Source organism: Opisthocomus hoazin, chromosome 11, assembly GCF_030867145.1.
Source record: "Opisthocomus hoazin isolate bOpiHoa1 chromosome 11, bOpiHoa1.hap1, whole genome shotgun sequence".
Taxonomy (NCBI): Eukaryota; Metazoa; Chordata; class Aves; order Opisthocomiformes; family Opisthocomidae; genus Opisthocomus; species Opisthocomus hoazin.
The window spans coordinates 19,128,448-19,151,589 of NC_134424.1; the positions used below are offsets into that span (position 1 = coordinate 19,128,448).

Genomic DNA, 23,142 nt, shown 5'->3' on the forward strand with positions numbered 1-23,142 from the left:
TTAGAAATTGCCTTGGTAAGCAAGCTGCAGAGTTGTGAAAAGGCTTCGCTTTCATATTCCAGGTCCCAAGTTCATGTGGTCTTTTCACCTAAGGCTCCCAGGAATAAATGAGCGAAACGGGCATAGGTATTTATGAAACAGCCCTTTGGGAAATGAGCAATGTTTTTTCCAGTAGTGCTTGCTGTGTCAGTGTGTGTTCTAGAAACTAAATGCAGCTATTGCGTGGCATCCCCCAGAGACCCTGTGAGAGTCCTGGTGTGCAGTTTGCCAGTTTGCCAGCATTCATAAAATTTGTCTTAGAGGTATCCTGTTTTCTCAGACTCTGTCCTGAATCCCCCTCGTGCTGCATGCAATGAGTGCATGTGTCCCCAAGGAGGCTTTCTTTCTAGGGCTTCCCTTTTCCTTTCTTTTGTGACAATTGATTTTCGAAATACCTCCCTTAAAACTGAACAGGAAATTGTATTTTGACTGCACAAAAACTTTATCAGATAGAAAAATTTGTATTCCCCACATTTAGAAACACCCAGGAACTTTTAAAACTCCTTACGAGAAATGAGAATAGCCATACCCATCCGAAAACACAGTGGTTCCCACTCAGATGGGGTCTGAGAAATTCAGGGCTCTGTTCCTACTTTGCTAACTTGTGTTTCAGTAGTGGGAACTGGGAGGCATAGCACACTGTAGACATGCAAAGAGTTCTCCAAAAGAGCTGTAAGGACTCCGGTAGTGAAGTGGAAGACCCTGATCTAATTCAGGCAGAGCAAGGATCTGGAAGTGAATTTCTGCACCCAGACTTAACAGGCAAATCAGCTGTTGGTTATTTGGTATGTAAACGCAGGGTCTCTTGGTGGTTTTGAATGGCAGTTCTGTCCAGGACCTAAGAATGCTTTTCTACCAATCTGTTGTGTGTTTTTATGTGGAAGCCTTCAGTTTTGATTAAAATTGTTCTAATCTTGCAGTTGGAGATACAGCTAGTGATGGATAATTATGAATTCTGGCAGAGCACACCCCCATGTTCAAAATATCACAGCTTCTTAGTTTAGAATAGTCAATGCTGAGAAGAAACCGAGACTTCAGGAGCTTTAAGGTTTGGTAAGTTAAGGTTTGAAAAATGTCTTCAGATTCTGCAGTAGTTGGTATCATCATTTAGTATTAAGTGTTTTGAAAGTGGTCACGTTTGACCCGGTTGAGCATGTACTGCATAGTTGTGTGATGAGAACGATATATCATCTTGATGTTCTTTCACCGGGCCTTCAGGGATTCTCCTCCCTCACTCAGAGCAGGAGTCCAGAAGCTTGCGGTGCTGAGGTGCGCTTCAGAGCTGGTCTCTTGCTGGTTGTGAGTAGCCCTTATACCTTCCATTAGTAACGAATGGGGGGCAGGAGGGTCACAAGTGTGCCTGTGAATTTGGACAAATAGCTGGATAAGGAGGAGTCCTTCATCTTATCACACAGGATTATCAAATGGTGAAGACAAACCAAGAGATGGTTTCTAAAGATTTTCAAAGCGGCCAGTGCTTGGATAAGTGTTTTGTGGCCGTATTTTTGATGATAGGAGAAGGATTAACCCATGAAAGTTGAAATTACCACCACCTGACAGGTCTTGGACAAAATCCTGCATATTAAGCAGGTATCATCCAGGTCTTATGGAGTGCTGCATGATGTTCAAAATCTGCAAATTTCCCTTACCCTTCCTGTCTCCACTTGGGGATCTGCCTTCCCGACTGATAGGAAGAGCGTCATGGCTGAGTGCCTTCTCCCCTTGCCACTGCCTGCCGTGGAGTGTTGAATCAGCTCTGTTGAGAGACCAGCAGCTGCACAGCTCGGACAATCTGTTTCTCTGTTAACATGGCTTTAGCGCGAGTATGTTTTCCTGATTCCCTGATGTGTCACGTCTAGGAGAATGATACCAGATGGCACATGGCTTCCATGAAGTCATCACCGCAGAAGTCATTAGCACTTTCATGGGGCAGCTGTTTTCGTGGTACTAATGTTAGTTGGAATCGGGCAGGTGACTTTAGGCCAGAAAGATCTTCTGAGTTTCTTTTAACCGTTGCCCCAGCTTTCTCACTCCCTCCTCCTCCTTCCTCCAGCCCAGACTTCTCTCTTTCAGGCACACTGACTTGTGGAAATGAGCCAGCATTGCAGTGTACCACAAGCAGATACTGCTGCAGGGAGAGGGCGGGAAGGGACAGTGTCTTAAGAGAGGGAAATGGATGAATGGTTCAGTGTGGAAAGATGAAAAGGATTGAAATACCTGGAATTATTTTTGTGCAGCAGTGCTTTTGCTACGTCTCATTTTTCTGACCCCTGTGCAGTCCTCAGCATGGTGCTGTTTTAGCTGAGATATCAAAACATTAGGCTTCCAAATATTCTTGGGATCCTCCTCCTGTTCCTTTTGCATGTGTAGTCATGAGGCAGCCAACACAACGCAAGAGTGGAGAGGAAATCTATTCAGGATGTGAAAGAAATGCTCGTGATTTGGGCAAAAAAATACTCTTTCATTTAAGCTGCTCTGTTCTACCTTTGTGCTGTCTGACTGCTTCTGTCATCTGGTCACAGGGAATTTGAAGCAGTTCTCTGACATCTATCAAAGAAATGGAACAGGGATGTTGAGGAGGGAGCCCTCTACTCCCACCTCTCACTCCACAGCATATCCTGGTATAGGGAAAATATTTAGAGGGAGGCAAGGTGGCTAAAAACTGAAAGAAAGTGGGCAGCAAAATGGAAAGATGTTCCCTGCCCTCTGGAGTTTAGGGGAAATAAGGTCTGCTTGCCTGGAGTGTCTGGGAGCAGTGCCTCGTTGGGGGCTAGCAGAAGTGCTCGGCTATTGAAGGGGAGCCTCCAGGGATCTGGTGCTCACCCAGGTGAGGTGGGAGGCTGGATGGGCTGGGCAGATAACTAAGCAGGTTTGGATGAAGAAGGGCAGCTGTGGCTCGGGCAGGGGTTGGATTAGAAGGATGGGGCATTTAAGTGGTGAGGGGATCTTCCTTAAAGGCAGCTTGCATGGTGTTTCTTGAAGGTTTCTGAAAGGAACTGTGAAGGACTGTTAGGCTGTGTATGAACTGGCAGCTCCCAGTTGTGTTCTGGGAAATGTGTGTTTTCCAGCGTCCTGGATGTTAAAGAGCACTTCAGGTAGTGAGTACTGTACGACATTAGCTGCTCCAGGAGTGTGCTGTGGGTCTCAGGAGAAAAGTCATGGTTTTGATTGCTAGATTCTGAAGCCGTTCTGGCGAAGCGGAGCTGTAACCCTGGGTGGCTAAGCTAGTGCACCGAGTAAAATGAATCAATGAGAATTGCAACATAAATAACAGTTTTACTGCACTGTCACTTGCTTATGTTGACTCCATCTGTTGAATTCCCCCTTCCCCCGATTTATTTCTTTTCTTTCCTTTCCTATGTAATAATTTACTTGGCTTTAGAATATATATTCAGGCAAAATAAGCACAAGAAGTCTTCGGAGAGCAATTTACTTTTCTCTTTCTCCTAATGGCTTCCTTTGCATTTCTAGGCTCTGCTGAATGCTGCAGGGTTTTGTTTCTATTCACAGTAACCCTATTCTCTGTCATCTCTTTGCTGTACACAATAAGCAGTTCTTCATGCCTGATGGACCTTTAATCCATCAGCCACTGAGGTATCTACGGAGTTATGACTGAGAAATAGATACAGATCTTTGCTTGAAAATGCCAACAGTAGAGCTTGCACAAACATGAGTGTGAAAACATATATAGCAGTGGTTTGAAGCACTAGAGAAATCTTACAGATGTCATTGCTGAAGTTTTTAGGGCTTTGTTTTATTTTGAAGACAAATCAAGTTGCCACAGGTGACAGCTTTCAGCAGTGAATGTTTCACATTACGCTGGCCAGAGCGACTCCAGTTATAGCCCCAAGAACTGGGTGAAATCTCAGTAGCTCTTATGTGAGGCGTATATGGTACAGTGCCAATGATGTCTGGGATATAGCAAGTCTGCCCCTAAGTTAATGCTTAAAAGAAGTAGATGAGCCCTGTGGAATGGGAGAAGGAAGATTTGAGAGTTCTCTTTATTTCTGGGTTCTTGTGTTTGGGTGATGTAGGAATATTTGAGAGAAATGGTGCTGCAGAAGAGAGAGACACTGCTTGGCCTGGTAGGTGATGTGAAAGCACAGATGTGGCTGTAGAGAAAGGCAAGGTGAAAGAAGAGGAAGAACAGCAATATATGAGAAAGAACTGGCCTGGGGTGGCATATTGCCAAGCTTTGCATGCATGAATGACAATGTTCAATTCATGTACAAGGGGAGGGGAAGTCAGCTAACAGGGAGTTTAGGTGTGTGGGCAGTGGTATGAGAGGACGGTATCTTCATTCTGAACTCTGCTGCCAAATGGTGGGGCAGTAGAGAAGAACATAGCTGCAGTTGCCGCAGGAAGCTCATTAAGGTATTAACTGTCAAAAAATGGGGCCGGGGTGCAGAGCAGAGTAAAAAGACAGGTAGGTGCGTGGAAAATGCCTACAGCATGAATCCAGCATGCACCACGAAGAGCCTCTGTGTATTGGGGACGGATGTCAAATGCTTGCTGGAGTTCTTGGGTGATTTAATGTTCATGACTGTAGTCATACATGCAAGAAATATAGAGAAAGGCCGGGGGGCAGCACAGGTTCCTCTTGGAGCTACTGTTGTCTGTGGTTAATGAGATTAAACATGTTGCTAGTGTTTGTTTTACCTTGTTCAGTATTATCGCTTCTGTGTTAATTCTGATACCGCTTACTAGCATGAAGACTAGGAAGGGGAACATCAGACTTGGATCTTCTCAGTACTTCTTTTTTCTGATCTGTGCCTTCTGCCACATCCTGCTCCAACAGAGGCGTGCCATGCCTCACTAATGTTGTCCTGCTGTCCCACACAGCTGTGCAGATGGGTTTCATGGCGGTTAGCACTGAAATGGGCATTAAGCACTCTGAATAACATCCGTGATGTTTGCTCTTTCCCTTTCTTCCTATGGAAAAATGTGTGTAGGGTACAATGGCTATTCCTACTAGAGTAAATAGGTATGTTGTTTGGGAGTTTTGTGGTTGCAGTGTTTTTTGAAGAAAAACAAATTGTAAGACTGTATACAACAAGAACGTCATATTTATTATTGAGGAGGGGATAGGGGTGGTTAAAAAGCAACTTAGCAACTGTGGCTGTCAATATTGGGAAGCGTTTGAGAAGGTCACATCTTGGCAGGCACACATTCCATCCCGTTTCGTGCCCTTGAAAAGTGCTAGTATGTTTTTTGGAGGTAGTACTGCATCACAGCCACTGCACAGGAGAAAGGCAAAGGTAAGGAAATACAGCTGGCACTTAATAAAAAAAAAAAAAGGCAACTTTATTTTGTGATGGCCATAGTTCTTGTGGAAATCTGTGTATTGGTCTCAGACTGGCCCCGAAGACAGTGCTGACAGGCAAGATGTGTCCTCAGTGTGGGAAATGACACACTGTTGCAGTGTAGCAAAACTGTTGGCCATAGTGTATGTCTCAAAGTTTTAAGTGATCTTTTGTATGCTTTGATTCAAGCATATGAAGGTATTAGACTCCTAGATGATCAAGATTATAGAGTTGAATTTGTTCTGGTGTTCTACAAGTAGCTAAAGTGAAAGCAGAGGGAAAGTTTGATGGGCTCGTCATCTGACAAGGTGCCACGGCATTTTGTATTGCTGGATTTTTCTTAAACTGCAAAGTTTCACAAGCAAGCTCTATTACTTTTGACCAGCCGAGGGTTGAGATATATGAATTACTGAAGTCAAGTCACCTGAATCCTTGTTATCAGAATTTATGAACTCATAGCTGGCAGGAGTGAAATTTTTGTAGAGGTTTTTTTTTCCCCTCTTTTTATCTTTTCAAAGGCAAACCTCATATCAGGCAGTAGAGTGAAACTACAAAGTGTCATAATTTTCAGCTCAGATTTTAGATTTCCTTTTCCTCAGCTCAGAAATTTAAGAGGAGTAAAAATAGTGGTAGAGCTACAGATTAGTTTTTTTTAATCGCAGTCCCGATTTATTGTAGGTATTCGTGCCATATGAGGTTTTGGAAAATATGGCATTATGCTGGTAGCCTGAGTACGCTGTAGGCAGAGCAATGTTGACGCGTCAGGCCGAACACCCTGCATTTTAGGTGCCACAGCTGCTAGGTGTCCTGCTCTGTGTGCATGCGGGCATTGCAGTCAAAACCCTGCTCTGAGGAAGGAGACGACGGTTTTGGTGGTGAAAAGCATCTCAGCACAGAGCAAAGCCATATCAAGGTCCTACAGGCCGAAGTTCAGACACTGAAGTTCAGAGTGTGAGCACAAATCCTGTGGCTTGCCTATTTGTCCTGCATTTCTGCCTATCCCTGGAGAAAGAGAAGATTTTAAAACGAAGGGTGGAAAGACCTCTAGAGCACTTCCCAGTTACTGAGATGGTTGTAATATGCATACTAAAGAATCAAGGAAAGAAAGAATGTTTTGTGGTGTGTCTGCATTTCGAAAAGGGATTTGCAGCAGGTCCCCCCAGATGCTGAATACTGACTGCAGGTATTGAATGTGGTTGTCTGTGCTGGCCAAACAGCAGTGTTTTGTGGTAAAAATTGTCATAAGGAGAAGGTAGGGAGAGGAGCTGATCTCTAGGCCTTCTTGTATGAACAAGCATTTGAGGATGTTCTTGTCTGGTAACAGCATGTTAGTAGCTGTTGGTGATTTTTTTTTCTTCTAAAATACAATTGCAATATTTTGAATAAAATAGAAGCCGTGTGTCGCTGGTTTGTAGCCTGTCACAACTGAGTATAACTGGAATCTTAAGGTGCCAGTAAGAATTATTTTTCCATCCACACAGCAGCAGAGCAAGAGCAGTATTGCACTTGCAGAAAAATTAGTAAGATTACTTCGTAATTTTATGTATGTAGCAAAACGCATAGCATGCTTTTTATTTAAATCTATATATACCCCATAGCATTGAATGTATAGTCACATGCTTTTGGCACTGCAATTCAAATAGTTTCATGTAATATTATCAGAGTATTTATCAGGAGAGTAGCTTTTCCCCATGGGCATTTTTTGCTCATTTTTGTGCCTGCCTTTTATGGTAACTTTGCGTGTGCAAGGGGATACCTTTGAAATGTATACTGGCACACTGCTTTGCCATTTCAGTTGTATTTGCCTTATCTCCACTAACATTTATGAACAAAGACAGTTGACCTTTGCAGAGTGAATGGCTAGATGCATGTGTAATTAGAGAATTAGTAGTGGTATGTCTCATTTATTTACCTCAGGTTGTGGAGTCACATCGAGTGCCTGGTGGTGATTTGAATACTGCTACAATAAGTAAAATTCAGAACCTCACCACTTCACTGCAGCAGAGAGACTTGGAGCTTTGGTGGTGTGCACTCTCTGGGGATGGGGAGCAGGAGTGCTTGGAGAGCTAAATTCTTCTGCAGATTTGCTGTACGTCCAATGCACACTCTTACAAAAGAGCACATCTCTCTGTTAACCTGTCCTTTTTATCGTTGTCCATTCTACTCTTTCCTCCTGTTTTCCCATTAAAACATGTGCTTAAGAAATTTGAAGCCTTGTGTGTCAGCAGGAAATTGGTTTCAGAGTGTGACACTGCTACGACATGCAAGCAGTCCTCTGAGTCCTCTTCGTTCTCACTTACGCTGGCAAGATACCAAAGATCTGTTGTAGCTTTTGCCATTTCAAAAGATAAGCTGAACAGAGATTGGAAGGCTGGAGAGAAGAGGTGGATAGAGAAGGGTCCCTCAGCATGGACAGTAAAACCCTGATACACAGTAGGTTGAGTGAAAGGATTAGATACCCCAGACAGGAGTGTTGCAAAATCGTGTTACTCGACTGTGCTCTATTATTAACTTGGAGAAGCCCACCTCTGGGACTGGCTGTCTACCTGAGCACTGATGGAAATGCCATTTAACGCCAACTGTGGTAGCAGCTTAGCCAGCTCTGCAGATATCAGCGTGATAGTTTGTTTCATTGAAGCCTCCAAGCAGATTTAATTTCTAAAAACCTAAACTGAATTTTAAATAAAAGCAGAAAGGCGAAAGATTTAGTGATGACCCACATGTGCCTACTCTGGTTTTCTGTCTTGTCTATAGACTGCTTCAGTACTAAATAATTTGAGCAGAAATGTGTACAACTTTTTATTTTAAGAAAAAAATTCAATGCTTTCTCTGAGATTTGCATGTGTGGATTTCCTTGCTTGCTGGGCTGCCATTGCAAAAAGGCACATGCTTCTTGCTGCAGTTTGACTGACTGGCAGTGCTGATGCGTGAAGAAGAAAACCTTGATAATTTCAATTCCTTCAGCGTTCTAACACAAAGGATGGCTTTATCCCTTATGAAGAGCTCTGGAAACAGATAAAGATTGTTAACATTGAATTAATAGATGTAGTGCAAATAATCAGGATGTAATAAAAGACAAAATGTCCAAAGCTAGTGATAGCTCTTTTTTCTTCTTTCCTCCCTCTTTTTTGTAGCACAGGGGAGGGAGGAGATGAAAGAAACATTATTCAAGCCTCCTTTTGCTATCAACCCCACTTGAATAAAGAACGACTGGAAGAGCCGCTCTGCAGCAAATGGTGTTAGTTTCTGTGCATCCGCGTGAATTTAGATTCCAAGGCTTATTTGTAGGATTCAGCATTTTTGTAACAGCTACATCCAAAGAGGAAAGAAAACGAAGTTAGACATTTACCCACTTACGCCTGAGCAGAGAGTTTTCTTTCCTTGCTAGAAAAATAAATAAAGCTATATTTAAGTGCTGATATACCAATATTACACATTGAGAACCTCTAGGACTGAAAGTTTCTGCTGGTCTCATTTCTGTTTCAATAATGGGAAGCCTTGTTGTGAGGAAGATAGCACAGAGATTATAAAACTGTTTTGTCTGTTGAAGCAGAGTTTGGATTCTGGAGTTGGTGCAAGTAAGTAAAAGATGGTTACAGTGTCAGATGCTGCTTTAACATGGCATGTGCAGTAGATGAGAATTGAGCCTGTAACAGGTATAATCCAAGCACTGCAATTGTTTGGAACTAGCAGGAATTGCTGAAGTTTAAAATAAAATTTAAAAAAAAGCATATGTGAGAGCCTTAATCCCCTATGTAGGGAACAGATAGCAGGTGTAATAGTAATCTGTGTAATCTGCTACTGCGTATTAAAGAGACAGTAATAAAGAAGTCATTGCTTCCTGTCCTCAGCCTGTTTCATGCCTGTGCCCATGGGTATCTTCTCTCTGTGTTGTTACAATTTCAGCGTCCAGAACATCACTTCCCACTCCCTGGAGACCTTAGAAGGCTATTTCCTGTATAGATCAGCCCATTAAGGTATGAGGGTTACTGCTATCCTTCCTTGCTTACACAACACTGAATCGATGGAAAAGCAGTTAGAAGATACCGTGTCACTTTCTAGTCTCCTTTTTTTTTTTTTTTTCTATCAAGAAATTCTGCACAGGGAGAGATTTCACAGAGCTGGCCTTCCAAGCTGCAGTTTAGAATTTGTTTTGTTTTGCAGGCGCTTGCTAACCTGAGTTAGGCCATCACCCCAGAATTTAATGTTCAGGCCTCCTTCCACCACCAAGTCCTGAATTAGCAGGGCATCCTGGAGTGTCTGCTGACATCTGCGCTGTTGTTCCTCCGAAACAGGCAGAGCGTGCCCCATGGTGCAGCTCCCTTCCCTCTCCAGCTTCTTCAGATACCGAGAAGAGTAGTGTGAATCGCTAGGGGTTAGGGCTCTAGAGGTCTTGTACTTTCTTGCCTTCCATCACCCCTCTTTTTGATGATCTCCCTGTGAATAATTGTTAATACTTGCTTCATCTGCTTCTTTTAGGCAGTGGTTTGGTAATGCAGAGCTCCAGGAAAAATACAGTTTTCTGCTGTGCAGCTCCTGTTCCAGACTGTTGCCTGACCACACACATGGGCATCCACTGATCTGGCTTTCTGAAAAACTGGGAGATGGGGCATGTTTCTTGGGTTTGTCTAGTTTTGAATATAGGTTGGTTCATGATCCTGCCCACAGCCCACTGTGACAAGCCATGACTTGCCTGAACTGTGTGGGAACTCTGGGGAGATGACTGGGGGCTCCTTGAGCTGATACTGTTTGACAAAGCTGCTCTTTCCTCAAATCAACACGAACCAGCAGTGCTGGAAAACTTATCTGAAACTCTAGGGTTGTTCACAACTACCTCTGCGCTTTTCTAGAATGTCAGGGGATCCTGGTCGTAGTCTTATCAAAGCTATTGCAGCAATAGAAGCACAGTCGCTTTCAGGCTCAGGAAGATGGCAGAATGTCTACTTATGTTTTTTGTAAGTCTGTTAGATTTAACCATACGCCTGGAATTTCAGTCTGGGTTTTTAAATAATCACCTAAATTTTGTAGAAATTGGTGCTTTCAACCCTGCCTGGCTTTCATTTTACAGGTGTCTGCGTCTCTAAGATGACTTAAAAGGTATAGTTATGGCTTCCAGTTTTAGACATAAGGGAAAGATTTAAGTTCTTTTTAAGGCTCAGAGGCAGAAATCCAAAGGTTAACGGTTGATATATCAGATGTTGCTTGGTATGTGTATCTGCTCTTTATTTTTGCATTTCCTTTTCTCTGCTTCTCCAGGTGTCATCTTGACATGAGTACATTCAAGCTTGGCACTAAGGAATATATGAAACTTACTTGTAGGGGTGGAGAAAAACTGCAGCATCATTGTGCGTATCGAAACGCCTTGTAAAAGCTCTACAGAGAGCGAGAATTCAATTCTGTGAAACAATTTTCATAAGCACTTGGTACAAACATGAAAAACAACATCTCTGCACACTGTGCAAGCACAAGATACACAGATCATAGTGCAGTTAACATTAGTGAAGAGAACGGTTATGTCTGATTAGTAGCACAGGATAGGTGAGAAGGTTTTTGAAGCGTCCTGCTCAGAAGTGGCATTAATCCAGTAATATCCAAGCAGTAAACCTGTAATGCTTTCCTAAATGGCCTGGTTAGTCCTGAGGGTGTTTTGGCTTTATTGTTGCACATGTAATTTAATGAACTTTTAAAGAGACCGCTAGGCAACAGCCCAAAATCAGAAAGGCAGAAGGGAAAATGCTGATAGACACTCCTGCTGAGCTAGAACACAGTGGCTGTGAAGGAAAAGCCCCTGAATGGTCTGATGGCTGAAAGAAGTAAAGCAACTGCACTTGGACTCGCTAATGGGCTTTTTGTCCAAATTGGAGCCATCTCTTTCTTTAGCAAGTTATTTGTGTTGGAAATCAGGCCATAGCCAGGCTGGAGCAGGAAGGAAGAGGCGGATGGTTAGTGATCTCAAAAGGGTGTGCTTTGGGTGCAGAATGACAGCTGTGGAAGAAGTAGGTTGGCTGCGAGGGCATTGAACTCTGCAAGAAAGCTTCTTCAGCTCCTTGGACCACTGAAATTATGGTGTCATGCTGGAGCCTTTGGAGCGGAGCTGGGGGAGCCTGGAGGGCGGTCACGGTGGTGAGGCTGTCTGCCCTTTCAGCTAAGGAGCCAGCAGCCTTCCTCAGGCCACTCGTCCCCTCCTGCAGCCTCTTTGGGCTTCACAAAAGTATGAAAATGTGCACTTGGCAGAGGAGTGCTTGTCACCCTTTTCCTATTCCCAGCCTGGAAAAGAAGAGAAGCCTCTTACCTTCTGTCCAGTGGTTCCCGAGCGCTTCCCAGCATTTCGTCAAGTGTTACAGGCCTTTCCTGCCATGTCACTGGGTCTGCTTTGCTGAAATGGATGTTGAAGCAGCAAAGAAGTGTAAGCTTTTTTTTTCCAGTGATGCAAATAGTCTGTATTGGAGTCAATAAAGAAACCAGAATTTGCAACTGCCTTCCTGTGGCCTTTAAATTGTGCATTTCCCTGTGCTGAGTGGTGCCTCTGACACCATTTGTACCTTAGTTGGCAGCTGGATGGAGACACAATCTCGTTTTCCTGGGCTGATTCATAGGACCCTAATGACAGGTTACATGTTAATACTTGTTTTCAGCAATTATCATGCAGTTGTGTTTTGACTAGGACCTGATAGCAAACATGAGTGAGAAGAGCTTCAGGCTAAGGCTTAATGGTGCAGCAATGATACTTACTGTTTGCCTGTTTGAAAACAGTCCCCCACAGTTGTTGTATTCCTTTTCTAAGGGGAATAGATCAGAGGTGATTGCTCTTTGATTTTTATTCTGTTTCAGTGCATTTAACAGTGCTTTATATTGCATCAGTTTTGTTGCTGCTCCGTCATTACAATGATTATTACTATAGGGCATAAAGTATCAAACTTGGATCACAGCTGTATTGTGTAGGAACCATATAAATGTGCAGTAAAGAGTCTCTTTCACAAAGTGTTAGTGGTGTCTAGAGAGACGAGGGAGAGAAGAAAAGGCATGATTCAGCAATGTGCCCCTGTTGAACAAAAGCTCAGTTACACAGTCTGATAGAGAGCAGTTCTTCAAATGGGAAGGGACACATTTCTTGTGTACGAGGTTGCAGGATCAGCAAAGATGAGCTCTTGCCTCCCTTCTAGAGATTAGTGCCTTTAAACTGGCCTTGCATGTGGCAGAGAAAAGAAGCTCCATTATCTAGATAGACGAAGGTCCCTTTCTGACCCTGATGGGCTCAGAAATTTGTGTAGTATTTAAGAAGCACATTCAGAGTCAGTGCAAAAGCCCTTATTGTTTTAAATCTCATTAAAGTTTAACGATTTGCATTGCACCTTAAAGTTTCTTCTCCCAGCAGCTGGGAGGCAGGTGGGAGGGTTAATGTCATTAGGAGAGGGATTCTTCTCTGTTTGCAAGTACTGCAAACAAGTAGGGAAGAAATTGCTATTTCCTATCCAGAGGTGCATGAGATAGGTCTGTCTCCATTTCAGTTTCAAAATCTGTCTTCACTGCCACTCGAGGGTCCTTCCAGTTCCAAGGGACCAGTTGTTTTTGTGTTTCTCAATGTAGGAAGTTGGAGAGCTCGGAGATGGTGGAAGCCTTGTGATGAATTGGCATCCTTTGGCTGGAGAAGGTGCCGAGAGTAGGCTTTGCCCCACCATCTTTGAGCTCAAATGCATGTAGGTGCCAATGTGAAGCAGAATGATGCTGGCTCGCTGACGTTGCTCTCTCCTATTTCTTTACAGCTCCTGTATGACAACCCAAAAGCCCGTCAGGAAGTAGAATATCATTGGCGAGCATCAGGGTGTCCCCACATTGTCCATGTCCTGGATGTCTATGAGAATATACATCATGGAAAGAGATGCCTCCTCATTGTCATGGAATGGTATGGACCAGCAGCAGTCCCCACCAAGCATTACTTTTTGAGGGGGTGGAGGGAGTGCGAGAATGTGTTGGGTTAGATGAGAGTTAGGTGAGCTTTCTCAGCAGCACAATTTTAGTTTGCACAGCAAACCTTTTGTTGTCTTTATGGAACTGGTAGGGAAGGGTGTAGCTGCTTTGCCAACTTGTACGGTGGATGAATGAGGGACCTTAACTAGAAAATTTTCCTTGTACACCATGACAACTGTCTTCATTAAAGCATTGACTATTTAATAAGATCTTAAAAGATACGCCTCTACAAATATGATGCACCTTGATTATGATTGGCTTCCAAATTCAGAGGTAAATCCTATGATCTGGCATGATCCTTTTTGCTACTATTTTGGCTCTTAACTTTTCCTGTTCTCTCCTTGATCTATAATACCACAGTTACTGTCTTCTTCACTGGGGACTAATTAATGTCAAGCATTGCCCAGGGAAGTGGTTGAGTCACCATCCCTGGAGGTATTTAAAAGACGTGAGATGTGGTGCTTAGGGACACAGTTTAGAGGTGGACCTAGCAGTGCTAGGTTAACAGTTGGACTTGACAATGTTAAAAGTCTTTTCCAACCTAAGTAATTCTATGATTCTAATAATCCTTTTCTATATCTTTACTTGCTTCTTTCTTATTTCTTCATCTCCAGCCCTTACATAAAATAAGATGACTGTCAGCTTCGCAGTGCCAGCATATCTGACTTCCCAACTATGTGTGTCATGTTCCTTGTGACAGCGTGCATTAAACTGAAAGCATCAAATCTCCTTGGTCTTGTTTTGGCCTTTTTTATTCCATATCAGAATGGCTTTGTGCATTGATTCAAATGAATGTGATGTTTAGGAAGCATTGACCTAGGAGGCAGCCTGTAATCTCTTCTAATCTGTTCCTGCCATGGTTCTGTGTGATTATATGGATGCGCAGTCAGGTGTTAATTTGATCTTTTCTGCTCATGTAAGGTTGGGGTTTTTTGTGTTCTTTGTTTCAGCATGGAAGGAGGAGAGCTGTTCAGTAGGATCCAGGAGAGAGGAGACCAAGCTTTCACTGAGAGAGGTGAAAAATCACAAGTTTAATTTTAAAGTTTGGGAAAGATTTGTTTTCCCTTTCTCTGTCCTCTTGCTTAGTTCCCTTACAGGAGTTTGATTTTATTTTTGTTTGTAATTTTTAATTTTCTATCCAAGTTTGTATTAAACAGTTATTTTTACAAGTTCCTGAATATCAGAAATCACCAGAATCGGCCAAGTTCAGGCACAATGTGGAAGGTTTAGAGGAAAATTCTTCATACAAATTTGCTCAGTTTCTTAATTTCTGAACCACTGCAGCCTCTGTTACTGTAGTCCCTGGTCTCCTGCCAGACTACCTCTAACACAATCAGTGCAGCTCCTGCTGTGATTTCTCAGCTGGCTGTCCCTCAAGCAGCATCACTGTGCACATCTATACTGTTAGGTGATGAATATAATGAACAAATCACATTTGATGAAACATCTCTTATTCAAGGATTTTAAAGTACTGCTTGAAAGGAAGTGTTATTAGCCACACTGTAAACAAGGCTGCTCATCTGTAATAGGGACTGTGTGCAAGTTTAAAGACCTGCTGTGAGTCAGTGACAGAACTTGCAATAGAATAGTCTTGGCATTGTCTTTGCTATTTATTATTTGCAGAGTACCACACGTGTGCTTCACTCAGGTTCTCCTTGCCCATTCACAACAGACAAGAGCTGGTTTCAGCTCAGGAGCAAAAATGCTAGTGTTTGTAACTAGCATTGTGACAAAATGATTAAAAGAAAAATTTACACCTGAGCTTGTAAATTACTGTGACTGTTTTGGAAGTCTGGTATAGAGGCCAGGCTTTTTTTGATCCTGTGTTTCCTAGCCTAGGATGAATCCTTTAAGTGGTATGAGACTTGTGTAGGGAAAACAGCCATTTTCAGGAACTTTATTTGTTCCTCTCTAAAAGACAAGATTCCATGAGTGAAGTTGGTTCCATGATCATTAGTGACTCCACTCTGCTAAAAACATTATTTTTTTCTACATTAAATACTGTTGTATAACATTCTAAATACATACTCAGAGATCATCTCGGAGCATTAAACAAAAAACGCACCTTCATTCTTTGAAACGAGCCCTGTTCCACTGGATTCCCCAGGTTCACTGGCTATGTATCAGCCACAACTTCCCATTAGGAGCCAGGGTTTTTGGCCTGGGCCAGGAAGGAGGAGCTTGTACAAGGTTTTCCCCAGAGAGGAGTGTTTCTGCCTGCTCATTGTCCTTGCCTAAGATTGTGTAATTTCAGTGTCAAGCCATGTGAAAAAGGATTCCAGCTTACAGTACAAGAATTTCTACCTTCTCTCTCATTACTGCAGCTGAGGTTTCTGCCTGTGCAGAAAACAGAGGATCGGGTTGAAGTTTCTAATTCTGTTTGCCTGTCAGCGGAGATGTAATATAATGCTTGCTTGGTACAATGGGAATGTCACTCCTTCCTGCTGTGAAACCTCTCCCTGTGTAAATGAACTCTTCCAGACTTCAGGAGTACTGCAGTTGCAAGGCAGCTCACCAACCACTGGAATTTCCTGCTGGGGTTATGTTAAATTTTAGAAATATATTATTTCACAGGTGGCAGGTTGGGCTTTGCGGAATAGAACTGTTGATTTTGTTTCTCCTGAGGAAAAACGTCTAAAGACAGTGACGAATGAAGATGCAACCTATCCTAAAATTACTATATTGTTATGTTGCTCTATTTTTAGAAAATCTGTTAGATCCTCCTATTACCCCTGAACTAGAAGCTGAAAGTCAAACTTCTGTCTCGGACAAACCAAGGACATGTCCTGGCCAATCAGAGATATGTCCTGGTTGGGGCCCCTTTCTCCACAGTCTGGCACGTTGCTTGCATACCTGCTCTGCTCTTGCTGCTTTTCTGGTGAGCAAATTAAAGCACAAATTTACAAGCTCATAAAAAGCAGGAGTCTCAACCATTCGGTTGCAGTGCTGGCTCAGGAGGAGGGCTGAGCAGCCGGGGAACTGGGGGGTATGGTTGCTTGCAAAACCAAAACACAGCTGTTAAGGCTAATTTTAGGTTTTCTAGTCTTGATGCTAGCCCTGTATTCCAGCAAGCTGTTTGTAAGTCATAAGCATTCCCAAGCATGTCCCTGAGTTACAGTGGGAATGTTAATGTGACCTTTCTCTGAAATTGTATTTATAGAGGCCTCTGAGATAATGAGAGACATCGGAACAGCCATCCAGTATCTGCATTCCATGAACATTGCCCATAGAGATGTCAAGGTGAGGCCTGAAGGTGTGTGGACAGGGAGAAAAGAGCATAAGGCAGAGAAATAAATGGGCAGTGGTGGGTTGAATAGCACTAGGAGTACAATCAGATGGTCAGAGTGTTCCTGTTCCTCTGCCAGTGTGAGAAGGGATCGGTTCACATCTAGTTTGCAGCTAGTCAGAGGTCAGAATATTCATGTGTGGTAATGCCTTCCAGTTGTGTACAGAATGCAGAAGCAGCTGGTGATAGTCAGATGGTTAATTAAAGAGGTACTACCAACTTGCAATCCAGTTAATTAACAAGAAAATAATACTGCCTGAAGTGAACTTACACTAGATGCTATAACTCTGTGTGCAGTTTTTGACAGTTATTAGTTGTTTTCAGAATCATACTTGCGTAAACAAACAAACAACACCCCAAACAAACACCAAACCCCCCTTCAGAAACAGGAGAAACTGCATATATGAGAGGAATAATACTAGTTCCGTGCATCCAACCCACTTTAATAGCATATGTAAATATTCGGGAAAATGGGAAGGTCTCGGTTACTACCCTGTGGAACAGTGTGTTTTAGTAGCTAAAGTTTATACCCAGATCTTGTCATAGAGCTTTGACAGGGTTTGTAGTATTGTGTTTTGGTTTCATTCTGTAAAGTGCGCAGCGTAAGCAAAGACAAGATAGCTGCATCAAGGCGTTTCTAGCATGGTGATACGGCAGTGCGATGAAATGTGCTGGAGAGCTGATCACATGATAGACTGGGGCATCTGATTGATTCTGCAGTTCGGAGTTTGTGAATTTTCTACAGATGCTTCTGTGTGTTTTGCTGGAGGGAGAACTGCCATTGCTTGGTATCACTGAGGGGTATGTTTGAGGGTTCTTAGGTAGGAACTGGAGAATGACTTAACAGTCATTCTGTGGAGCTATGTGCCATTGCCTGTCACTAGCACAGAAACTGAAGCACTTCGCTCCAAACACCACCTACACACACTCAGTGAACTAACACAGAAATGGTTCAAATTGCTTAATAGACCCTAAATCCTGTTTTCTTCAAAGTCTGTCCTTCTGTATGTCCCTAAACATGAGCATGAGAGAGGGCATAGCTTCTCTATGACTGAGAAACTGGAAAACAAGTTCAAACAACTGCAGATTCTGGAGATGTACCCGTTGTCCCTGTTCTTGTGTGCAAGAGCTTGCACTTCCCTCTGTGCCACTTCTGGTTGTGGAGAGCCTTTATGGAGTATGGAGCCAGAGGGGAATTAACTAGGCTTCGGGAGACAGAGGAGGTGGGGAGCAGGAAGGGAACTGTGTATCAGTTAATTCTGATGGAGTTATATTGGTTGCTCATAGAGAGTTCGGCTGATGACTTCTCTTGTCTTCCACCTCAGCTACTTGAATGCAGTGCAAAGTGCTGTCAGATCAACTGGTGCTGATCACACAGAACAGTCCTAGTAAGTGCAGTGGACTAGAGAGAGGTTCAAGAAGCCAAACTTGAGGCCCATTGGACCCGATGAGAGTCTTGTGATTTGTTCTCCTAAATACTACGTTGAGAAGAACAGTGATCCTTAGCCTGAGCAAAAATGCCACGTGTGTTGGGAGGGAACTTTCTGCTTAGTATGGTGGGGATGTGAGTGAAGTAAGGAGACCCAGATGCTGGTGGTCGTCCAGGCAAGTGGGAATGGTTTGACCTTTCAGCTGATTAGAGATATCTCTTCATTGTCCAGTTTATCCTTTCTCTTGGTGGTCTTTCAGCCTGAAAACTTGCTTTACACTTCTAAAGAGAAGGATACTGTACTCAAACTCACAGACTTCGGCTTTGCCAAAGAAACCACTGTACAAAATGCACTGCAGACACCCTGTTACACTCCTTATTACGTGGGTAAGTTATCCGAGATAGATTTCTTTTGTGTTTTAGTCTGTCATCCCCTCCCTTATAGTGGGCCTGTGGACTTACAGGATTAGGTGGGAAATCTTCTATTGTGGATGTAAAGCAAAGAGGTAGCCTGCAAAGTTTAAACTGGCATTCGACCCAGACCTAGTCTGGTTCCAGTACAGTTCAGTGCTCCTGCCTTCTTCCTTGGTTGTGGAGGAAACCGCCTGAACAGGGGATGCAAATGATGATCAAGGAGAGAGAACATGTTGCTTCTGATTACACTTGAAGTAATCCTGATGTTTCCTCTGAATGATGCAATAAAAGCCATAATTTGAACACAGCTTCTTGATTGTTTGGGTGTTTCCTTGCAAAACTTCCCTTAGCTTAACTAATGCAATAAAAGAGAACAGGGAGAGTATTGCCTCAGCTGTAAAGTGCCTTAAAGCTGGCAAATGGAGGAATTAGTAATAAAGCACCAATGTGACTTAATCACAGCTGAATTTTTCCCTGTGTTTTGTCCAGAGCACTGGATAATGAATGCCACAGTAGACTGTCCTTTATGCACTTATTTTAGACTACGTCCTTTTTGGTCTTTGTGTTAATAGTCATTCACCATATGGTATGACTGAGGCAGTCTGCACTTGGAATTTCTTTGGAGGAAAAAGGGCTTAATTTTTTGGAAGAATTAGTTCTCTTTTATAATGTCAGTTTTTATAGTTTCTTTGTATTGAAAGATACTGTTGTTCATTGTTAGCAGAGAATTACAACAGCAGGTTTTTTTCTGATACTTTCTTCTATGTTTTTGTAAACTAGGACTAGTGATAAAATGGTAAGGAATTTACACATACATGTTTTTATGCCTTTATATTTGTATATAAACAGGCTGACATTTCCCTTCTCAACACCTTTTTATAAATAAAAACGGCATGATTGCTCATGTGTTTAGAGAATCTTTTTCCTTACAAAATCAAGCTCCCTGCCAGTTCACCTGCCCCAGGGGAAAAAAAAAATCCCCTCTAAATGTATCTCTCTATAATTTTGTTACTTAGTGAAAAACAATAATGCTCTTGAGGCCAAAGGAAAATACAGTGCCCTATAGTTGCTGGAGCTAAACACACTCCACCTAGGTACCGTTCAAAATTTTATCACAGCTGAAGTAGATCCTTTCTGTTCTGATTTCTGGAACATATGCTCCTGCCTCTTTCAGCGCAGTGTCTCCCTGCACACATTTAGCTATATCTCCTTCTGCTTTTCTCTAATCTCAGTACTCTCTTGCGCAGAGACACACTAAGGTGAAGAGCAGGGCGTTTTGCCAGCTCCATTCCTCCTTTTTAAAGCTGCATTAGATGTGCTTAGGAACTTGTTAATAGAAAATACCACCCAGTTCCTGCAGTGAGTTGCATTTTTTTAATGCCACCAATATTTGTTGTTGAAGTATGCTGTTACTTATAAAGTGGTGGAGACGAAAGGAAGTATTTAGTAGTCTGTTAATTTCTGGTTTTAATCTTCTTCAGCCCCAGAAGTCCTTGGTCCTGAGAAGTATGACAAATCATGTGACATGTGGTCATTGGGCGTCATCACATATATTCTGTAAGTATTTGGAAAGAGGCTTATGAACAGAAAAAGGACACATCTTATTAAATCTGCACTTAAAAGTAGTTAGTCACCAGGATCATGCAACCTGCAGAAGAGTATAAGCATTTACGGGACTTTTTAAGAGATGGAAGGACTTTCCTAGTTGTAAGAGTTGTTTTGTCCACTCCTACAGCCTGTGTGGGTTCCCTCCATTCTACTCCAACACTGGTCAAGCCATTTCTCCAGGAATGAAGAGAAGAATTCGAATGGGCCAATATGGATTTCCCAGTCCAGAGTGGGCTGAAGTGTCAGAGGAAGGTAATGGTGCTCAGTGCTACTGATGACTATCTGCATGGTGTTGTGCAGTGGTGGAGTGCTTACCAGAGACTTTTAGAAATTAGTTTTTTTTCCCCCTTTTTTTTAGAATTGAAATTGATTTTTTTGTAAGGTGATACAGAGAACAGCTGGGAACTAGCCAGCAACTGAAGTACTACAGAAAGTAAATGACTACTGAAAACTTTCTTTCAAATTCCAGCTAGTGCTAGTGAATGCTGAGATTAAACCCTCTGGAAACAAAAGTCTTTAATCCTGAGGAAGGAGACTGCCAGGACAGCTGCGATGCAAGCTGAGTTGGAGGAAAGGCAAACTCTGTCTTAAGAACTCATTCAGTCTGCCCTCATTGTTGATACAGCCAGCAAGGATGGCAACTTTTCATGCTAGCTTTTTGTGATGTGGGAACTTGCCAGCCACCACTTAAATCAAGGTCAACAATTTATTTTGTAGAAGTCATTGACATAAAGCTGCTGCTGTTCAGCTGTGACCTGGATGGGCTCAAACCAGTGTCCTGAAAGAGGGTGTTTTTGATTCTTTCTTACTCTGACAGTCTCATAAGCTGGAAGTCTCACCTGCCCATCATATTAGAGAAAAAGGTCAGCAACTTCTGGGCACATCATGTTTTTTCTCCCCCCCCACCAACAAGCCTTTTGTATTGCTGTTGCTCACATCCTGTTATTGTCTGCTGTTTAGCAATAACAAATGATTGTTGGATAATACTGTGATCTGTGGCACTTCAGCCCTTACTGGATCTCGTGGTTGTGCATGCAGCATAGACTACTGAACGTTAGTAAGGAAGATGTTTTATTTATGTGTTTCTGGCATAATATTTTGTCTGCCTTGGGTCTTGTTCATAATACAGCAGTTATTAAAATGCTAGGGGAGCTTGGTGAGAGAACGTGCACTTGGAAAATTTGTAGGGTTTCTGTATGCTTGCCTGAATGAAGACAGGTGCCCTCTACCTTTGAACCTATTAAGATGAGCTAGTTTGTGTGTACTCTTTTGGGCTGATCAGGCACCTTCAGCAGACTGCTTCTTTTTGCCCTCCTTTGTACCGTTCTTGTCACGGATTTGTTTATCTAATCGTTCTGTCATTGCATTATCTATGGAGGCTTCCTCTAAATTCCCCTTCAGCTGCCTGTAATCATCTTACAGGGCTCTGTTTGTGGTCCCCTCCTTTTGTTTCCTTGTACATTTTAGACTCCAGGTAATCGCTTCTGTAAACTTCTGATGCAGCCTCTCTCAACAAACTGAAGTCTCAACTTGTACCTCTAGCAGCTTCTTACAAGCATTTAGTCATCTCGCATTCAGTGTTTCTAAAAGAGAACTCTTATTCAGGAAGTTTTCTTGGTTCCTCCAAGGAAGTTATGTGTAAGTCTTTCTAAATAACTTCACTTGGATGTAGTGTTTCCTGTCTGCCTGCATTAATGAAGCTAGGACTCGCATCATCTCATATCTCAGTTACTTGGTACTCTTGCTTTGGCAGATACCACGTTCACAGAAAGCCGCTGCAAAGCCTGTTTGTGCAATCCATTTCTTTGACTTTGTTGTCCTTTTAGTGGCCTGTCAATTGTCAAAGAGAAGTTCATTGTCTTTTTTTCCCCACAGCCTGTGCTCGTTCTTGTCTTCCTTCATTTCTCAAAACATCAGCTTATATATTCGTTCAGCCCATAATGCCGAGCTTCTTGTCACCTTTCAGACAGACAACTTGGCAGCTTTTTGTTCTTATGTTTCTCTTTTTCTCATGTTCTTGCTCTCAAAACAGTTGGTTTGGTGATATAGGTAGCGTAGATGGAATCCCCAATGCTTTGTCTTTCCTTCTTACCCCTTGTGTTGGATGTTTGCATGTTCTGCCTCTTTAAACATAATAACCTACCACACTGTACATGGCTTCTTAACATGGTAGCAGCAGTAGATAGGTGTTTGGAGTTCTGCAAAGTTCTTTTTCTTCATTCAGCAGGTCTTTGTGTTTTCAAGGTTATTTGGGAATGCAGTAGTAGACTACAACATGCCATGTTGGTCCTGTTTTTCAGCCAAACAACTGATTCGCCACTTGCTGAAGACTGACCCAACAGAGAGGATGACAATTTCTCAATTTATGAATCACCCTTGGATTAACGTGAGTTTCATGTCTCTTTTTACAAGGGAGCAAGATGAATTCTTACATGCAGAACTTCTGTGTAGCTCTGTGTAGCGCAGCAAGAGGAGGATGATGATTACTGTTAATAACTTAACCTACTGTGCCCTTCACAGAGGGTCATCTGCCTGTAGAACCACAATTCTTCTTGGTGTTACCAGAGGACACACAAAGAGAGACACCCACAATAGCATCCTTGGAAGCAAAAACCGAGTATATCTATACCTTCTGTGAACAGGCAGTCCCTGTTAACTCTGCAGAAGGTGCATGTGTTACTCTCTTTGAAAATATAAAAATAAACTGTATGCACTTACTTCACTGGTGCAGGATTTAAAGAGAACTATTATTAGTGGTCTCAGGCACCGTTGTGCATAGCTGTGTCAGTGTGAACAGAGTCTTGTGCTTAGTGGGAATTCTCAGCACTGGCAGAGTTTGGAAATGCCTGGGGGAGGAGCAAGGGTCTCGGCTTAGTGCCCCGTAAAAGATTGCCAGATAGGATGGTACACTGAGTTGTTAACGGTCCCAGTTCAGGTTTCATTCTATGACTTGGTTGAATTTACTTTTGCTTAAAAAATACTTTTAGAGGACAAAGAAAAAGGACTCGAATAGTACAATACTAATGATTTCAAACGAGAGGCAAGAATCCTAGGAGTTAGCAGGCTGAATTTCAAGATGTCATCTCTGCTCTGTA

At 42.6% G+C, this 23,142-nt stretch overlaps 1 protein-coding gene across 5 annotated transcripts in view; it reads left to right on the forward strand.

Annotated features, from left to right (window-relative positions):
* Window positions 1–23,142, forward strand: part of MAPKAPK3 (MAPK activated protein kinase 3) — a 52,308-nt gene that overhangs the window by 23,615 nt on the left and 5,551 nt on the right. For all 5 annotated transcript variants that reach the window (XR_012765252.1, XM_075432836.1, XM_075432832.1 and 2 more), the window contains exons 3-9: window positions 13,106–13,245; window positions 14,261–14,325; window positions 16,471–16,550; window positions 18,286–18,412; window positions 19,921–19,996; window positions 20,175–20,299; window positions 22,348–22,433. Coding sequence is in view for 4 of the 5 variants with exons in the window: in XM_075432836.1 (XP_075288951.1) it covers window positions 13,106–13,245; window positions 14,261–14,325; window positions 16,471–16,550; window positions 18,286–18,412; window positions 19,921–19,996; window positions 20,175–20,299; window positions 22,348–22,433 (699 nt within the window). In the remaining variant the exon portion in view is untranslated. The remainder of the gene's footprint in view (window positions 1–13,105; window positions 13,246–14,260; window positions 14,326–16,470; window positions 16,551–18,285; window positions 18,413–19,920; window positions 19,997–20,174; window positions 20,300–22,347; window positions 22,434–23,142) is intronic.